The 15,782-nt window shown below is 38.0% G+C and overlaps 2 protein-coding genes across 5 annotated transcripts; one reads left to right on the top strand and one right to left on the bottom strand.

Annotated features, from left to right (window-relative positions):
• Nucleotides 1–918: 918 nt before the first annotated feature.
• LOC113733865 (peroxidase 40-like) lies at nt 919–2,563 on the top strand. The gene is made up of 4 exons (XM_027260075.2): nt 919–1,188; nt 1,305–1,496; nt 1,692–1,857; nt 2,045–2,563. Exons 1-4 carry the CDS (start codon nt 943–945, stop codon nt 2,461–2,463), a joined length of 1,023 nt encoding a protein of 340 aa, XP_027115876.2. The 5' UTR covers nt 919–942; the 3' UTR covers nt 2,464–2,563.
• On the bottom strand, nt 2,115–14,381 carry LOC113733863 (flowering time control protein FCA). 4 transcript variants are annotated; one of them, XR_011841356.1, is made up of 21 exons: nt 13,853–14,381; nt 13,115–13,185; nt 12,695–12,773; nt 9,370–9,452; nt 9,239–9,290; nt 9,016–9,083; nt 7,820–7,886; nt 7,317–7,396; nt 7,166–7,230; nt 6,796–6,858; nt 6,555–6,717; nt 5,864–5,947; nt 5,219–5,776; nt 4,701–4,901; nt 4,409–4,615; nt 4,285–4,323; nt 3,734–3,805; nt 3,598–3,643; nt 2,886–2,961; nt 2,611–2,644; nt 2,115–2,483 (listed from the first exon to the last, which is right to left on the bottom strand). XR_011841356.1 is itself a non-coding variant. In XM_027260072.2 (19 exons), exons 1-19 carry the CDS (start codon nt 14,274–14,276, stop codon nt 2,954–2,956), a joined length of 2,430 nt encoding a protein of 809 aa, XP_027115873.2. In that variant the 5' UTR covers nt 14,277–14,381; the 3' UTR covers nt 2,698–2,953. The 4 variants fall into 4 exon arrangements, 2 of the variants coding, with proteins under 2 accessions (XP_027115873.2, XP_071937747.1); XR_011841357.1 differs by lacking the exon at nt 2,611–2,644; XM_027260072.2 differs by lacking the exons at nt 2,115–2,483; nt 2,611–2,644 and having other exon boundaries at nt 2,698–2,961.
• Nucleotides 14,382–15,782: the final 1,401 nt, after the last annotated feature.

The raw sequence follows: 15,782 nt of genomic DNA, 5'->3' as shown, positions 1-15,782 counted from the left end.
ATAGTGAATTTGAACCACAAGAAGCGCCGCCCCGTCCCGGGGGGGGGGGGGGAGGAGGGAGGTAGTATTGAAACGATTTTCTTTAAAGCTAGGAAATTGTATACAGCTTTTCCAGTTCAGCTCTTTGTCAATCTTATCTCATGTACTTCCATTTTTCCTTAGTACACTGACCAGCAGACATTAAGTGAGCCAACACCGGGGCAGAAACCTGGTCAAAAGTACATTTGGATGAGATATCTCACTATTCTTTTTCCCCTCTTTCAGTGTTAACTTCTTTTGTTATGGGGTTGTATTATGAGGTCATATCAAGTTGAGGATATTAAATAATCGGCTTTGCATATTAATTCTTGGACATCTTTTACTAGCTAGAACGATGAAGCATATTCCCAAGTTACCAGCTTTATAAAGCATTTATGAAGAGATCAAAATTCTTGAAGTAACCACAAAAACCAATCTGACTTGAGAGTTGATATTTAGCAAAAAGAAGAGAATACGGCCCCACTGACGTATAAGGAAGAAATAGCTTAGTTCATTTTCTTAATCTGTTATTCTTGCGTTACACCAACCCTCTCTCTCACTAAAACCTGTGAAACAATTTCACGACCTGCCCCGGGACATAATTTCTGTTGTACGTTGTGTGTGTGTGTGTGTGTTTATGTGTGATTTTGAGTTGGTAAGCTTCCAATATTACTAGTGGAGAATCAGAGATTCTGAATCCCAAAAGGCCTGCCAAGAGCACATGGCTTTAGTTGAACGCAAAACACGTAAAATCTCCCATCAAATTGCTATGAACTGACTGTTTCCTCGGCTTGACTCCGTCTTCTTTTAACCACCATTTCTTGTTGATTCTCCTGACAGCAAGCAAATGCTATTTATAGATCAGCATTTTAATGTTTGCTTCAATTGCAAACTTCTTTAATTTGCAGCATTTAAGTTCAAACGATGGCATTTTGCTTTGCTTTCTACTTACTCATAATCAACCTATCATTAGCATTCGCAAACAGTGCAACCACATCCAATGAGGAATGCATCGATGGCGCCACTGTTGCATTAAGCTTTGGTTTGTACCAAAGCAGCTGCCCGGAGGCAGAACCAATCATCTTTGCATGGATTGAAAAGGCAGTGTCTGATGACCCCAGGATGGCAGCCTCTTTGCTTCGTTTACATTTCCACGACTGCTTTGTTAATGCAAGTGTTTTTTTTTTTTTTTTCTGTTTGGGTTCAAGTGAAGTTTGATTAGAGCCTCAATCTAGCCATATTACATTCACATAAACATTAACTTTTTGTTGCATAAAATTCAACAGGGATGTGATGCATCTGTTTTACTGGATGACACGCCAAATTTCGTCGGAGAAAAAACTGCAGCTCCGAACCTGAACTCACTCAGAGGGTTTGAAGTCATAGATTCTATCAAAACTGACCTTGAGTTCGTCTGTCCTGAAACCGTCTCTTGTGCTGATATTCTGGCCATTGCAGCTAGAGATTCAGTAGTTCTGGTATGGCATATTTAAGCATCCCAATTCATCAAAAACAATTTTTAACATATTTAAGCATCCCAACTCATCCTTTTTAAGTTTTCAAGAGTTTGGCAATAATACATCTTTCCTTATCAGTAATTCAGTGACCAAAATGATGGAATGCTAGACCCACGTACTGAGAATTTTTTTCATATTTTGGCTCTGACTATCCAGTCAGGTGGTTTAGGATGGGAGGTGCAGATGGGCAGGAAGGATAGCTTAACGGCTAGCAAAGAATCCGCAAATAACAACATCCCTGGCCCAAACTCTGATGTTGCTACCCTGGCTGCCAAGTTTCAGAACGTTGGGCTAACACTGGATGACGTGGTGACTCTCTCGGGTAATTTCGTCTCCCCTTACTGCCATTAGCTCTAACAATTGAAGCAAAACAAGTACAATTAGGTGTAACAATTTGCTTACTGCTTATGCCCAAAACCTCTTCTCCAAGGCCACTCCAATGTATATAGTGAACCGATTGCTTTCAGTTCGATTCAAGGAGGGCGTTGCTTATTTTTGTGCTTGCCCAGGTGCCCACACATTAGGAAAAGCTCGATGCTTCACATTTAACTCTCGGCTAAACGGCAATAGCAACGCAGATGCGGACCCAAATGTCAACTTGGATTTCATACAATCGCTGCAACAGCTATGCACTCAATCAAATGCCAACACGACTCTAGCAGATCTTGACTACAAGACTCCTTCGGTATTCGACAATCAATACTTCGTTAACCTACTTTCAGGGGAGGGTTTACTCACGTCCGACCAAGTTCTTGTCACTGGAGATGAGGGAACTAGAGAACTTGTTGAATCTTATGTCGATGACCCACTGGCCTTTCTTGAGGAGTTCAAGAAATCAATGCTGAGAATGGGCAGTTTGCTGCCAGCTACAGGAGAAAATGGTGAAATTCGTAGGAATTGTAGGCTCCCCAATAACTTCAATCAGTAAATGGCCCTATGTAAGCGACTCTGCAGCCATATAAAAAATTATCATTCAGGCCAGGCTGGTTGTCTTCAATCCACAAACAAATTAACGCCGATTGAACTTAGCATGTTGATGTTTATATTAAACTTGCATCCGCAAAATATGACTCACACTAAGCGTTTGACTTGTATGCGAAATTCCCGCCCTGGAAAAAGAGTGAAGAATACGCAAAAGCATAGACATGTGAAGAAGGAACCATGAACTGCAAACTTTGTTCTCTAGAACAATGAAGCTTTCGTTGTAAAATATAATCAAAATCTTAGCTGCAAAATTTGATTTATACAGGCTAGTAAGCAATATCTACTGCAACAAAGCATTAGATGTCATGTATTAATGGTGTGCCAGTATAAAGCTCTTAGTCTGCCCATATTCTTTCCTCCTCTTACCTTAACCTTGTTGGCAACTGCTTCTAGTACAACACTTGGGAAGTTCTAGCCAACGGACCACCTCAGGTTTATGGCCCTGAAAGAAGAATTTCAAGCACACTTAGTGTATTGTAGAATCTGGATACCTGAACAGTATTAGCCTTTCATTAAACTGCCCGTGCAAAAGAGTACACTAAAGATGCAACCAGATAAGGAACTGGCAAGACCGTTAGCTACACTAGTCATCTACATATCAATCACACCTACAAACGGAAATCTAAATTATGAGACTCTAGCAACAGTCTTCTTCCAATTCCTCCAAACAAAATCTAGATATTTCAAAAAAAAAAAAAAAATAGACATAACGGCAGTCTCTGAGGTTGGTCAGAATAAATAATGGGGCAGTCTTTGCATTAATGACAATTTGATGAACCTCAGCAGATGTCACTGCAATTGCTCAGAAAACAGAGCCATATGAAATGCACAGGCCAGCCAAATCAGCAGCATTTCCTTGCACATTTGCAAGGGGAAAGACCATCCGTTAACCCGAAAAGCCAAAAGGAGTAAATGAATTTCAATCAGCTGGGTAGTTATTAACATCCCCCACCCCCACCACCCAACCCCCGTCAAAAAAAAAAAAAAAAAAGGCTGAGTATAAAGCTATTACTCTCCGGTACACAAGCCAGCATAAAGGAAACTTTATTTATGAGAGAGAGAGAGAGAGAGAAACAACCTGCAGGCTTACTCTTCCACATCCAATCCTGAGCTGGCTGATGGCGCTGAAAGCAAAAAATAACAGAATACTCAGTTAATCTGTGTGTATTAGAACAGACAAGAACATTAATCCCCAAGCAGCAGACAAATTCCACCTGCTGGAAATGTGCTGGATCGTCCATCGACTTTGAAACAGTTGCAGGCAGTACTTGCATGTAGCCAAGCTCCTTATCACAGAATATTAAGAATTAGTCCAATTACAAAGCACTTTGACGCTACAGTTGCTTATATCTCTATCAGGTTTCCTTATAAGCTACAGTTGCTTATATCTCTATCAGGTTTCCTTCCTAATTCTGGGCGTTTTAACTCCCCAGCTCCAGCTCCAGATGATAATCTATGTTTGTAGTAGAAAAATGAAGAAAAAGGGAAAGGGAAAACGAAAGGACGACCAGACCTATAACCTTTTCAACTAGTCTGCGAAAAACAATATCCACTAACCAATGAAAGCTAAGAAATAATCTAGATTGGCACTCTCAGGTCTATTCAACTTTCTCCTATTGGAGGGAACAGAAAGGAAATCCACATGAATGTCAGGGAAGAAGGAAAAAAAAATCTATCTAAATGTCAATCAAATATATAGCGATTCAGATGCAGTAAAATGATTGATTCCAAAACCATTAGTAATGGACATGAAAGTATCATATACCTGAACATTCTGATGATCTGTAACTCCAGGAACCTGATACTGGAGTACAAAAATTACAGAATTAGCAAGAAACAAACATAAAATATAAACCAGGAGACATACATTATAATTTGCAATGACAGACCGGAAATGATTGAGAAGACTGTTGCACTTGCTGAGGACGAATCTGGGATTGTTGCTGTGTCTGAATTTGATTCTGCACCTGAAATTGTCTCTGAGGAAAATTTTGAACAGAGAGATTTTGAGGGTGTGGTTGCACCTGAGGCTGTTGAACAGGGAGCTTCTGTTGCTGCTGCTGCTCATACAATGTCAACTCTTCGGGTTTTTCCCACTACAAGCCCAACAGAGAGAAACTTCAAAACAGTACAAAAGGACAAAACCCTAATAAAGAATCACAAGAACGGTAAGAAATTTACTTTGCTTTCACCAGTTGTGCTGTTGTAATAATACTTGTATCCCTCAGGAGAAATGTGCTCCGTCCAATTACATTTTCCAGCAGCTATGGCCCTGGATGTTGCAGGAACAGTTGGGTTAGCCGATTCAGCAGCAGCTACATCACCTCCTAGTTGATCAGAATTATTGACTACTTTCTGCGGCGCAGTTCCAGCCCAAAGAGCCTGCATAACCAAAAACTTTGCTCAGTGCATTATCAATACACTCCAATGTTCCCCATGGAACTGTTCAATTGGCTTTCATTTGAAAACTAGTTAAGTAAAACTAATGTAGCCAAGTCTGAGCTATTCTTACAAGGTAAGGGGAAGTCAAGTCATAACATCGCATTTCAAGGAAACAAAAGGACTGCAGGTAAAGCATATTCATATCGTTCAGTTATTATTCTCTTTTCTTGGGGAGTTGTACAATAGCATTTATTAATAAATCTTCCCAAGTGCAAAAACCTCTATAGAATGTTCTATTGTGCTGAAAAGTATGATACCTGCTGTTTAGATGACTGCAATCCCTGATTTGAGGGTTGCATCATTTGCATCTGTTGCTGAAGCTGAGAGAACGCTTGCTGTGATGATTGAAAGCTTGCCTGCAGATTTTGGGTCTGTTGTTGTAGCATCTGGGCTAACTGAGAAGGTGATTGATTCGGAGGTTGAAGCGATTGAGCTGGAGCAGGCAGTTGCTGTTGGTTTGCCAATGCAGACATAACATTTTGCTGTGAATTACTAGTCCGAGATGCCTGTCCTATTGCAGAGGATGCATTCAGTGGCACCTGGGGCTGAGAAACAGAAAGCTGCCCACCAAAACCAGTTAACTGGTCTGGTGGCAATGCCTGATTCAATGGAGTATGACCAGTTGGGTGAGGCATCTGTGCTTGACTAAATGGACGGACTGATGCATGATAAGTCTGTGACTGGACAAAACTTGCAGCATTTGATGGTTGTAGCAGGAGAGAAGGTGGCAAGTATTGTGGTGACTGAAGTGGCTTCTGCAGTGGAGATATTTGTGGGCCAACAGAGGGCGCTTGGGGCAAAGACTGGTTATAATTCTAAGAAAAATTAAAAATAACATGAGAAACTCAGATTTAAGGAATAGCCTGAGAAAGCATAATTGGCTAAAGTTCATCTGTACAGACCGACTGTGACATAGAAGTAGAAGAAACTGCAAATCCGGGAAGCAGACGGTCAGCATTTCCACTCACACTGCTAGGGATGCTACCCTAAAAAATCATGCATGAATATATGAGTAAGAAAGTCTCGTGGAGATTCAACTCACTCTAAATTGACTGATATGAAAACTAAGACGTGCCAACAAAAAGTTGGGATGGAAATTTTAAACAGCAAAATCAAGACAATACTCTTCATATGATAAAAGTTAAGAGAACAACCATCTACTCGTACATCAACTGGCACTTAATTATCAATTCCACACTCAAAAATTAAAAAAAAAAGTAATAATAAAAAAGACAGATGAAACAGTTAGTGCAAGAAAAGACAGGTTTAAATGCCCAAGTGTCACTAAAATATATGATGAATTTAACAAACCAGATGACAGAAATAGTAATAACAAATATTTTAGCCTAAAACCAACTGACCTACTGATATTAGGTGCTGATGGTAGAGAAACCTAATTGAAAAACAGTAAAAGCATCTTTTTTCATTTATCTATATGGAAAAAGGTAATTGAAAAACTAAGACTAACCAAAACTAGTTAACACTTTAAATGAAAAGAAAAATTCTGGAGGGTAGACAAATTAATAGGCCTGAACATTTGATAGCCAAAAATTTATCTGCAACAGAGAAAAGTTAAGCAGCAAAAATGCTTACAGGAGCTGAAGTGGCAGCAATATCACCAGGTCTAGGAAGCAAATGATTTCCGAAACCATGCATCCCAGCACTAGGAGGTGGGCCAAGGTTTTGAGGACTCATAGGCTGCCAAGCATTTGGCGGAATTCGTTCATTTAATGGTTCACCAAGATTTGTAGGAGGTCTGCCCATTACAGAGAGATTTTAGCTTGACAAATGTATGACGAAGTCACATGTAGAAGGGAAGCACAAGGATGAAAACCTAATGCCTGGTGTTGGGAAGCAAGGAGTAAAACCCGGACCACCGTACGCAGCAGCACCTCCTCTGTGAAAGGAAACCAAGTGATGAAGCAAAAGTAAATGAATGACTCAAAAGAATCATCAAAAGGTCACAGAACTAATTGAATAGTGTCAAAAGGGAAAGAAAATAAAACCACCAAAAGCCACAAGCTGTTGTCACACCCATATTTTGAAACTGGAAAACAAATGACAAATCCCAACATCAAAGCAAAATATCATTGTACATACATAAGCAATCTGCTCTAAGCACAGTATGTAGAACCCACTAATTAACACAGCCTGGAAAGAGATGTAAAACTAAAGAAATAATTCCAAAGATTTGGAGGGAAAACCTTGATTCTCCAAGTCTAGGCTTCTTGGGATCAGCAAACCGAACAGTCAATGGCTGATCACACCCCTACAATATGAAAGTATTGAGTAAATTAATAGGAACATAAAACAGCACCAGAGAACTGAGCACCAAGGCAACAGCAACAGGCTTACTCGCATTGTGTATATTCCGTTAAGTGCATTTATGGCTGCCAATGCCATATCTCTATGTGAATACTTGACAAATCCACATCCTTCAAAAACAGTTCGTGCATATCAATGCAGGGTAAATATAAATAAAAACTTAAAAAGCAAAAAGGTGAAGATCAAGAAGGAGAGGTCCACATATGAAAAATTTGTGAAATTTTTATCCTCATTATTATCCTCGCAACACTTTGATGCATTTTGAAACATCTACTATTACATCTCTCATGTCAAAGAGAGAAAAAGGAGGCAAAAAAATGGAAAATGGGCAAGGAAGGATATGCAAAGCTAAAACAAACAATCACTTTTGAGGGCACCTTCCAATAAATTTAGTGTTTAAGATGCCATGATGCAAACTTAAGAGGAAGCAAAGCATGTTTTCTTGCCCTTTACAAAAATCAAATTGTTATACCAGCAGTAGGGCAACATTAGATACGAAAATATTGATCAAACACAAACTTAATGGAACATACCACGACTCTGCCTCATGTCATCACGCATGAGATAGACATCTTCAACACGACCATAAGGTGTGAAAATCTGGAAGGACAAATCATTGTGAGATATTTAATATTGTTAATTTTGCAACATTATTTCTTAGTGAAGTATATAGCAAGATCACTGGATATGCAATCCAATAAAAATAAAAACAAAAATAAAAATTGATTGATATGACATCAAAGCAGCAAGCACTGCATCTGCTTCGTTGGTCTTCTTTGAGAATTCATAGTTAAAAAGATAACTCCATTTTAACCTGCTAAAGTGAGGACTAAGCAGCAACTACTCCTACTATCAGACAGCCATAAAAACACAGGAGACACAGGAACACAGTATGACATGTCAGAAATGATAAAAAGGACGCCTAATAAAAGGGCAAGTCACACAGAAGAGGTTGTAACCATAAAATACAAACCAAATAATTGACTAAGTTAAAATTTTCCAATTTCAATGGAATTAAGATTTTAAATTTTATTTTTAATACTTAGGGAGGAGGTTTGCAAGACCATGGTGCAAGATATACAAAATCATTTTGAACCAAAAAAAAGCTAGCAATTACTCATAAACCAAATCAACAATCATTACAGCATGAGAAACTCAAGTACAACCATGTTAGAATTATCAAGCACGTAGAAACTACAGATCTTCAGCAAGTAACATATTTGAATTATTAGCAGGTTCTACAAAAAGTTAGTATGACAAGAAACTTTCTGTGCATTTATTGTTAATTAAATGAAAATTGTGCGATATTCTAGAACTAATGTCTCCATTATCTTGTTTCTAATTAAATTTCCAATCAGATTTCATATTACAGCCATTATCAATTCCTAAACCCAAGATTAGCAAGATAAAAGAAGATAATTGCAGCATATCCTCATCATGCATAAAATTTAGGAGGAAAAAACTACTTTTTTTTTTTACATATCCAAGGATGTCAAGGTCAAATCTCCATCCAATATGTCAAACACCCAGTGTCTGGTTCCCAAGAAGTTCATGCTTTCATAAAAGATTAGCTATATTCCCCCCTGCTCATCATTTTGATTATCATTTACCAATTAGAGAAAAGAGGAGCAGAAGTTAGGTTTCCACACATTTCAAGAGATTAGGAGAAAGAAGGAACAATATATCATACAAACAGCACAAACAAACTAAGATCAATTGAGGAACATACTTCCTCAACTTCCCTCTCTGTAGCTTGCTTGTTCAGCGATCCCACAAATAACTTGAACTCAACTGCACCTAATTCAAACAGATAGTTCATAAGGGACCAAGACAACTCGTGAAAAACTTTCAGCAGAATTACAAGGTAGTAATCAGAAGTGAGATTCATGAAGTTTTAACCATTTTCAAAAGAGTTATATCAGAAACAAGGAATAGAAATTTGCTAAGATTACCAAGACGCTCCCGTTCTCCATCAGCATATCGGACTTGTATGGGGCCGACTCCCTGGAAATTAAGTGCTCAATCAAAAAATAACCAAAATAAGAAAGCCAGCAACTGAGACTGAAATTATAAGAATTTTTACCCCAGGTAAAGTATATTGGTTGTGTAATGCTCTTATGGCTCTATCAGCTTCTTCTGAAGTAGAATATTTGATAAAACAACATCCTGCAGAAGCAAAAGTTTGTGTCCTGTTCTTAAACAGAGCCCAAAAAATGACTCACCAGGGCGGCAGCAAAAAGAAAAACTGAAATATGAAAAAAAATAGACCTGGCAATGATGCATTGGATGACAAAAATAAATTCATAGGTAAATAACAGATAATAAAGCTTACAATTTCCCTAAAATTGAAAAGAAAGTCCAAAGAATTTTTGTTTCTTTTTAGCCACACAGCTGAAAAAGAAAGTCCAAAATAATTATAAGATAAATTCAATCTTGGCTTTGACTAACATCAAGGCCAGATCCTGGACAACTGCAAATAATAATGCAACATTTGGTGGAAATATATACTTATGATGATGCCTAAAACTGATCTTGAATTGCTGTATAACATGAATAATCTTCGCAATGGTTCCTGATCAATCATGTTAGCATCAATTTTCCCAATCTTGATTGATCGTAGCCAAACAGATTCTTAAGCCTAATACCATATAACTCATTTGCGCACTCCCAATTGTAATCTCGAAGCAAGAAACACATGGAATAAAATTATATCACCTAACATGTTGACATTAAAAGACCATTTCCTCGGCATGGCACGAGCATTTCAAATTTCCACAAGAAAAACGGCAAATCCAAAAAACATAGAGAAATAAAAATGAACTGATAAAGATCCTCTTGAGCATGTAGAAGGATTGAATGCCCTAAAGATCAATTCCTTACTAAACGATACAAATTTATAAGCTCTAATGTCGTTGCTTGTAGAAAGAGAAGAATTGAGATCATATGTACAACAAAAGTCAGGTCATCCACCAATAACATCAAATGAGAAAGATCAAACAATAATAAAAGAACCACTCTTAAGTACCCTCATCAGGTATTAGCACAAATTAGACTGCAAATTGCATTACAGCCTCACATCTCAAACTTGCATTACATCCTCCACAATGAGATGGAATGCGTAAGCAACAAGCGTACAGAAGTTAAAACCATAAACGCCTGGATAGAACGTAAGTGAAGTTGTTCAAAGGACACCCGCAAAAATCCTGTACAAGGATTAGTGGCATTTCCCACATCAATACCACCCAGCAAACACAAAATAGAGCAAAACTTATGTCCGCGCATCAGAGCTTGTACACAAGGATACTATCGATATACACTGCTGGATGTCTAGAAATTAGATGCTAATGCTTCACCATACTACTGAACGTGGAAATATAAGTAAACCCTGTTTAGTCAGCGAGCTGTACATTACAGAGAAAGAAACACATGCAAAACAACATCATTAACACATCCCGTCTTCACAAATGGACCTGTATAGTTGAGTTTATGCTTGTTCTTGTTCATTCCATCAAAAGACAGCATGAAACAAAAGAACGTATTTATACCCTGCCCAATCATGCATCACCAAACATTCAAATCAAACGAGCATCAGTCAGAAACTTGAGTTTGTAACAAGACGAAGCAATGGTTCCCTGATTGTCAGGTTAGGCACTTAAAAAGAACTGAACCGTGTGTCTTACAACCAAAACAAGCTAAAACACTGCCAGAACAATATCCATCCACAATATTAAACAAATTCAATAGATCATTTCTGCAGGAAACACCACGCATGTAGTGCATTAAGTAATTATGAATACATGTATTACTGATTCCTGTAATGTAATAACCAGAATGAAAGATCATAAGATGCACATAAATCCACCAGCAACAACAACTTGTAAATAAACCAATTAGGAACCTTCCTCCTGGAAGATTCCATCTCACAATACCAAATGGCATCTCAAACAATCAACTTCCACAAAAGGTTATTATAGGCATTTGCCCTAACCATATAATGTAGTATCTAACATCGATTGGGTCTTGTATGAATATGCATATTAACAAACATACATCCAGCTGTTAATTAAATGCTCAAGCTTCAACACATGAGCAAAACGAACAAAAAGAGATATTAAAAGATAAATAATAAAAATCAAGGATCCATCATCTACTTCACAGGAAGAGAGGAGGGAGAATGGCTGCAACTGCCAAAATAACATTCTGAAGTATGGAATCATGCCCCCAAACACCCAATACAACAACAATCCACATAAACGATTCCCAGACCTCAAGAAGGGTATAAATGCATGTCATTACAGGCTTGTGACCTTGAGACAAACTGATACTTGCCAGATTTGATACCCCATACAAACTCAACAACAAAGTTACCATCACTAAAAGACAATCACCAAAATTGACGAAGTATCCCAGATTGGGATGAGCCATGCTCTCAGTATCCACAAACATCATGCTCTCAGGAACTCACAAACATCAAAACTCAGAACCAATTATTGCTCGCTTAATACATTTTATCCCATCAAATCTCAATATCCACCACAAAAATCACATGACCTCCAAAGTAGACTACTGCATTTCCGAAATAAAGGTCATTGCACGGGTTCTAAATGCATCCCAACAAAATATGGAGCAATAACGTTTCAGAAAGCCACATTGCACCAACACCGACACGTAGATTACATGATTGGATGCCAGAAATAAGACATGAAAATCACAATGAGACCATGAAGCTGATTGCCACCAACGACTTTCAGGTATACCATACACCCATAGGCAAAGCAACATTCACAAATAGGTTGAACACTCTCTTGTGGAAGGACGAAAAATTATACCACCACTCAAAAACACGTAAACGGCCATCTCAACCTCAAAGTCTCAACCTCAGGCAGAAAAATCTTCAAGAAGAGAAAACTGCTATTGTACAATCCAACTCATTCAGATCAGAGATTTGCAAGTCAGAGAAAGATGAAAAAAATCCTATAACCTCAGCATTCTACATCAGGTTCAATATCAATAATGCAAACACTGCTGTCTTGCTTGCTTTACAACACCGAGTTCCCCCACATTATCACAAAAGCCAATTTGAGTATTATCAAGAGAACCATTACAAAGCATCTTGATATTGGCTCCCTACAACTGATTATGTAAAAACTAAATTGACATCTTTCCTATTCTTAAGCATGTACACAAATTAACCAGATGATATGTTTACTCTTGTCTTCGTCTTGATGGACAGGACGGACGCAAAGGACAGGGAGCAAGGAAAAACCACGAAGCCAGATAATTGTTGGAAATACTAACTGACATGAATCATAAGCTTACAGTTGCTCCCCTCAGCCCTTCAAAGGACCTGAAAAGAGATTCTCATACAAAAATCATTTTAACTATAACATAGATGGTACTACACATACCTTGTTGTTGTCCGGTTCTCTTGTCTCTAATCAAAGCAACCTCTAAAAGGCGTCCATGGACCTCGAACAAGGGACGGATCTAATATCATATGGACAATTGTTTTAATCAACATTATAACTGACCAAGTGCATAGTCCAAAAGTTCAATAGAGCAACATGAACATGAAATATTAGATACTGTCCAAATCCAACTTTATTAAGAGAGAACAGAAAATGTAATAAAGAAGAAATCAATATCTTACACTAGAGCAACAAAAATTAGTCTTGAGTTATACCACCTAGGACATAGATATTTTGAGAAGTGATCACATGCAGATTGTATTACGAAACAAATATGTGAACTTCATAAGATAAAATCAAAAACCTCAAGCATAGAACAAGTTTGTGCAGCCTATATAGGTGGCTGAAAACTGAACTTACATCTTCTTCAGTGGCTGTCCTTGGAACAGATCCAACAAATAGTTTGGCAAAACTGCCTCCATCAAATCGATCTGAAACAAATTACATGTTTTGCTCAAATAGGAGACATGAGAATAGCAAGCAGATAAACATAAGCATGAAAATTTCAAAAAAAAAAAAAAAAAAGGTTCCAGTGCACCAACATCATATTGGCATAAACATAACACCAAATGGTATAATATGGTATATCATGTTCTGTCCATGTAGAAGTGGCGTGTAGATGCATCACAAAAGTCACACATAGATGCATTAAATACTGAGTAATAATCACAATGACAATAATCACTGCATATCAGGCTAATTGATCGATCAAATATTGTAAAATCAAAACCAGCTCAACTTTAATTTTCCCTGTTCATTTAGACGGTAACTTCTACTAGTAATCCTCCAATACAAGTTCTTTTGGCTACTACTCTGCTCAAGTATGGAGTCCATACCCTTTGATTTTTCCAAAAACAACCTATTTAAGGCCTCAATTGCCGATAATCGAACTGTACCGATCCGCACAATCTTAATAGTTCGCTGATATCGCACACAAATTTGTTCACAATTTCTATTCAGTCTAACATCATCATTTTCTTTTTTTGTATTTGCAGGAAAATAACAAACTAAAAACACACGAGTAGAATTCCCCCCCACTCCCGGGTTGGTTGAAGAAACTTTAGATTATGGCAAAATGGGATAGTTACAGGGGCTTACCCGGAGGAGACCCTCGGCTATCAGAATAAGAGTAGCCACGTTTCTGCCCAGCAAGGGAAGGCATCGGATAATCGTAGTTGAACCCTCCACCTCCGGCACCGCGGCCGCGGTCCCCGCCGGCAGAACCACTACTTGCGGAGCGAGAGGGAGAGTGGTACCTAGGAGGACTATCGAAAGCACGATGGTAGTCACGAGCTCCACCACCTCCACCGCGGTAATTATTAGTGGAATCATCGTCAGGGCTACGGCGGTGGTGGTGCGAATACTGGCGGTTGTGGTTATCGGAACTATAAGAGGATGGGCGGGAAGAATATGGGGGCCCCCTAGAATACCTAGTGCTATTAAAGTGATGGTGACTGTCCGGGCTGCGGCCATACCGGTCTTCCCCTCTTCCTCTTCCTCTTCCTCCCCTGTGCCTTTCCATTGTGTAGTCTGTATTATCAGTACTATTATGGAGTAAAAATTGGGCAATTTTTTTCTACAGAGTAAGGTGTTTGGTAAAGTCGTTAGGAAGACCGTAGCCGAAGAAGATGACGAATCATTTTATAACCAAAGCCCAATGGGCAGGAACGGCTTCTAAGAAAATTGCGTTGTCCCTGTGTCATCTCCGAAATCCAATTAGCATTTTGGGCTTGTCAATTGTAGCCCAACTTAACCGAGTGCATATACAAGTAGAAATGTGCAAAATCGAAAATTTTCGATTTACCTATCAAATTTGAATTGAATACGGAATTTTCGAAATTGGTATTTCGGATTTTCTAAATTTGAAGTATATGACCAAATTCAATAATGAAGTTTTCAAATCAGAAATTCTAATTTCAAAATCGAAGACCGATTTCAATTTCAAATTCATTCTATATATATATATATATATATATAAAATATAAAAATTATAAAATATCGAATTCAATTTGAATACACACCCCTAGGTACAAGTTGACAAAGCTACTGAACTCGAGCTTCCGATTAGGTAGATCAAGTGTTTGACTCGAATTTGGTTGGCGTTCAAAGGGTAAAAAAAAGCTGCTAAATAATAAATTTTTTTTAAGCATACTAAATGATAAAAATGTTGTTCCAACGGCTCTGTTTGGATCGTAAATTATTTGAAATATTTTTACTGTAGCACTTTTTGTGATGTGATGTATGTGAGATAAAAAGGTAATTGGGAAGATAAAAAGGTGCGTTGGAAATTGTAATGATGATGTAAGCAAATAAATTTTGATAAATAATCCTCAATCCAAACAAACCAACTACTGCAAATATAGCCATTAACATGATAAAAGCTCTAGGAGGAAGAGAGATGGATTAAGAGCTTTACAAGGATGAGAGATGTATTAGGTGGGGCGAGAAATTTTATGAAAACTCCATTTCAGAAAATATGACTACCACTAATTACCTAACATAATATATGAATCTAGACCCTTCAAACTCAACCCCCGTAGATTCGATAGTAGCCAAATGTGGACCTATAGGTTTGGGGAAAAAGAGAGAGAGAGAGAGAGAGACCGAATCCTTGTTGGGCGGTACTAAGAGCATCAAACGGTTATCGACCATTCTAAGTGACGTAATATTATTTGAACAAGATGTAATCTTATATGAATTAATTGTAAAATTTAATAATAAAATCATAATTATTATATATGAAATTCACATAAATAGTAATAAAATATCACATCGTATGTATAAAAAATTTACATAAAATTATTAAATATTCAAAAAATGTTATACTCCCGGACGGGACGGTTCCGTGGGTCTTGGAGGCAACGATATATCAAAACATGTAAATACAGAAGAAAGACGTGACTTGACATTAATCCAATGGGCATTGACGGACGGATACGTCGTGACTGTGGAGTGTGGACTAGCAAGTCTTCATCAAAAGGACGGTGTGGTCAGGTCATCAACGATTTAAGACTGTTGCGCATCAAGG

Source organism: Coffea arabica, chromosome 3c, assembly GCF_036785885.1.
Source record: "Coffea arabica cultivar ET-39 chromosome 3c, Coffea Arabica ET-39 HiFi, whole genome shotgun sequence".
Classification (NCBI taxonomy): domain Eukaryota; kingdom Viridiplantae; phylum Streptophyta; class Magnoliopsida; order Gentianales; family Rubiaceae; genus Coffea; species Coffea arabica.
The sequence above is the reverse complement of the archived record's forward strand: the minus strand, read 5'-3'. Positions and strand labels throughout refer to the sequence as shown.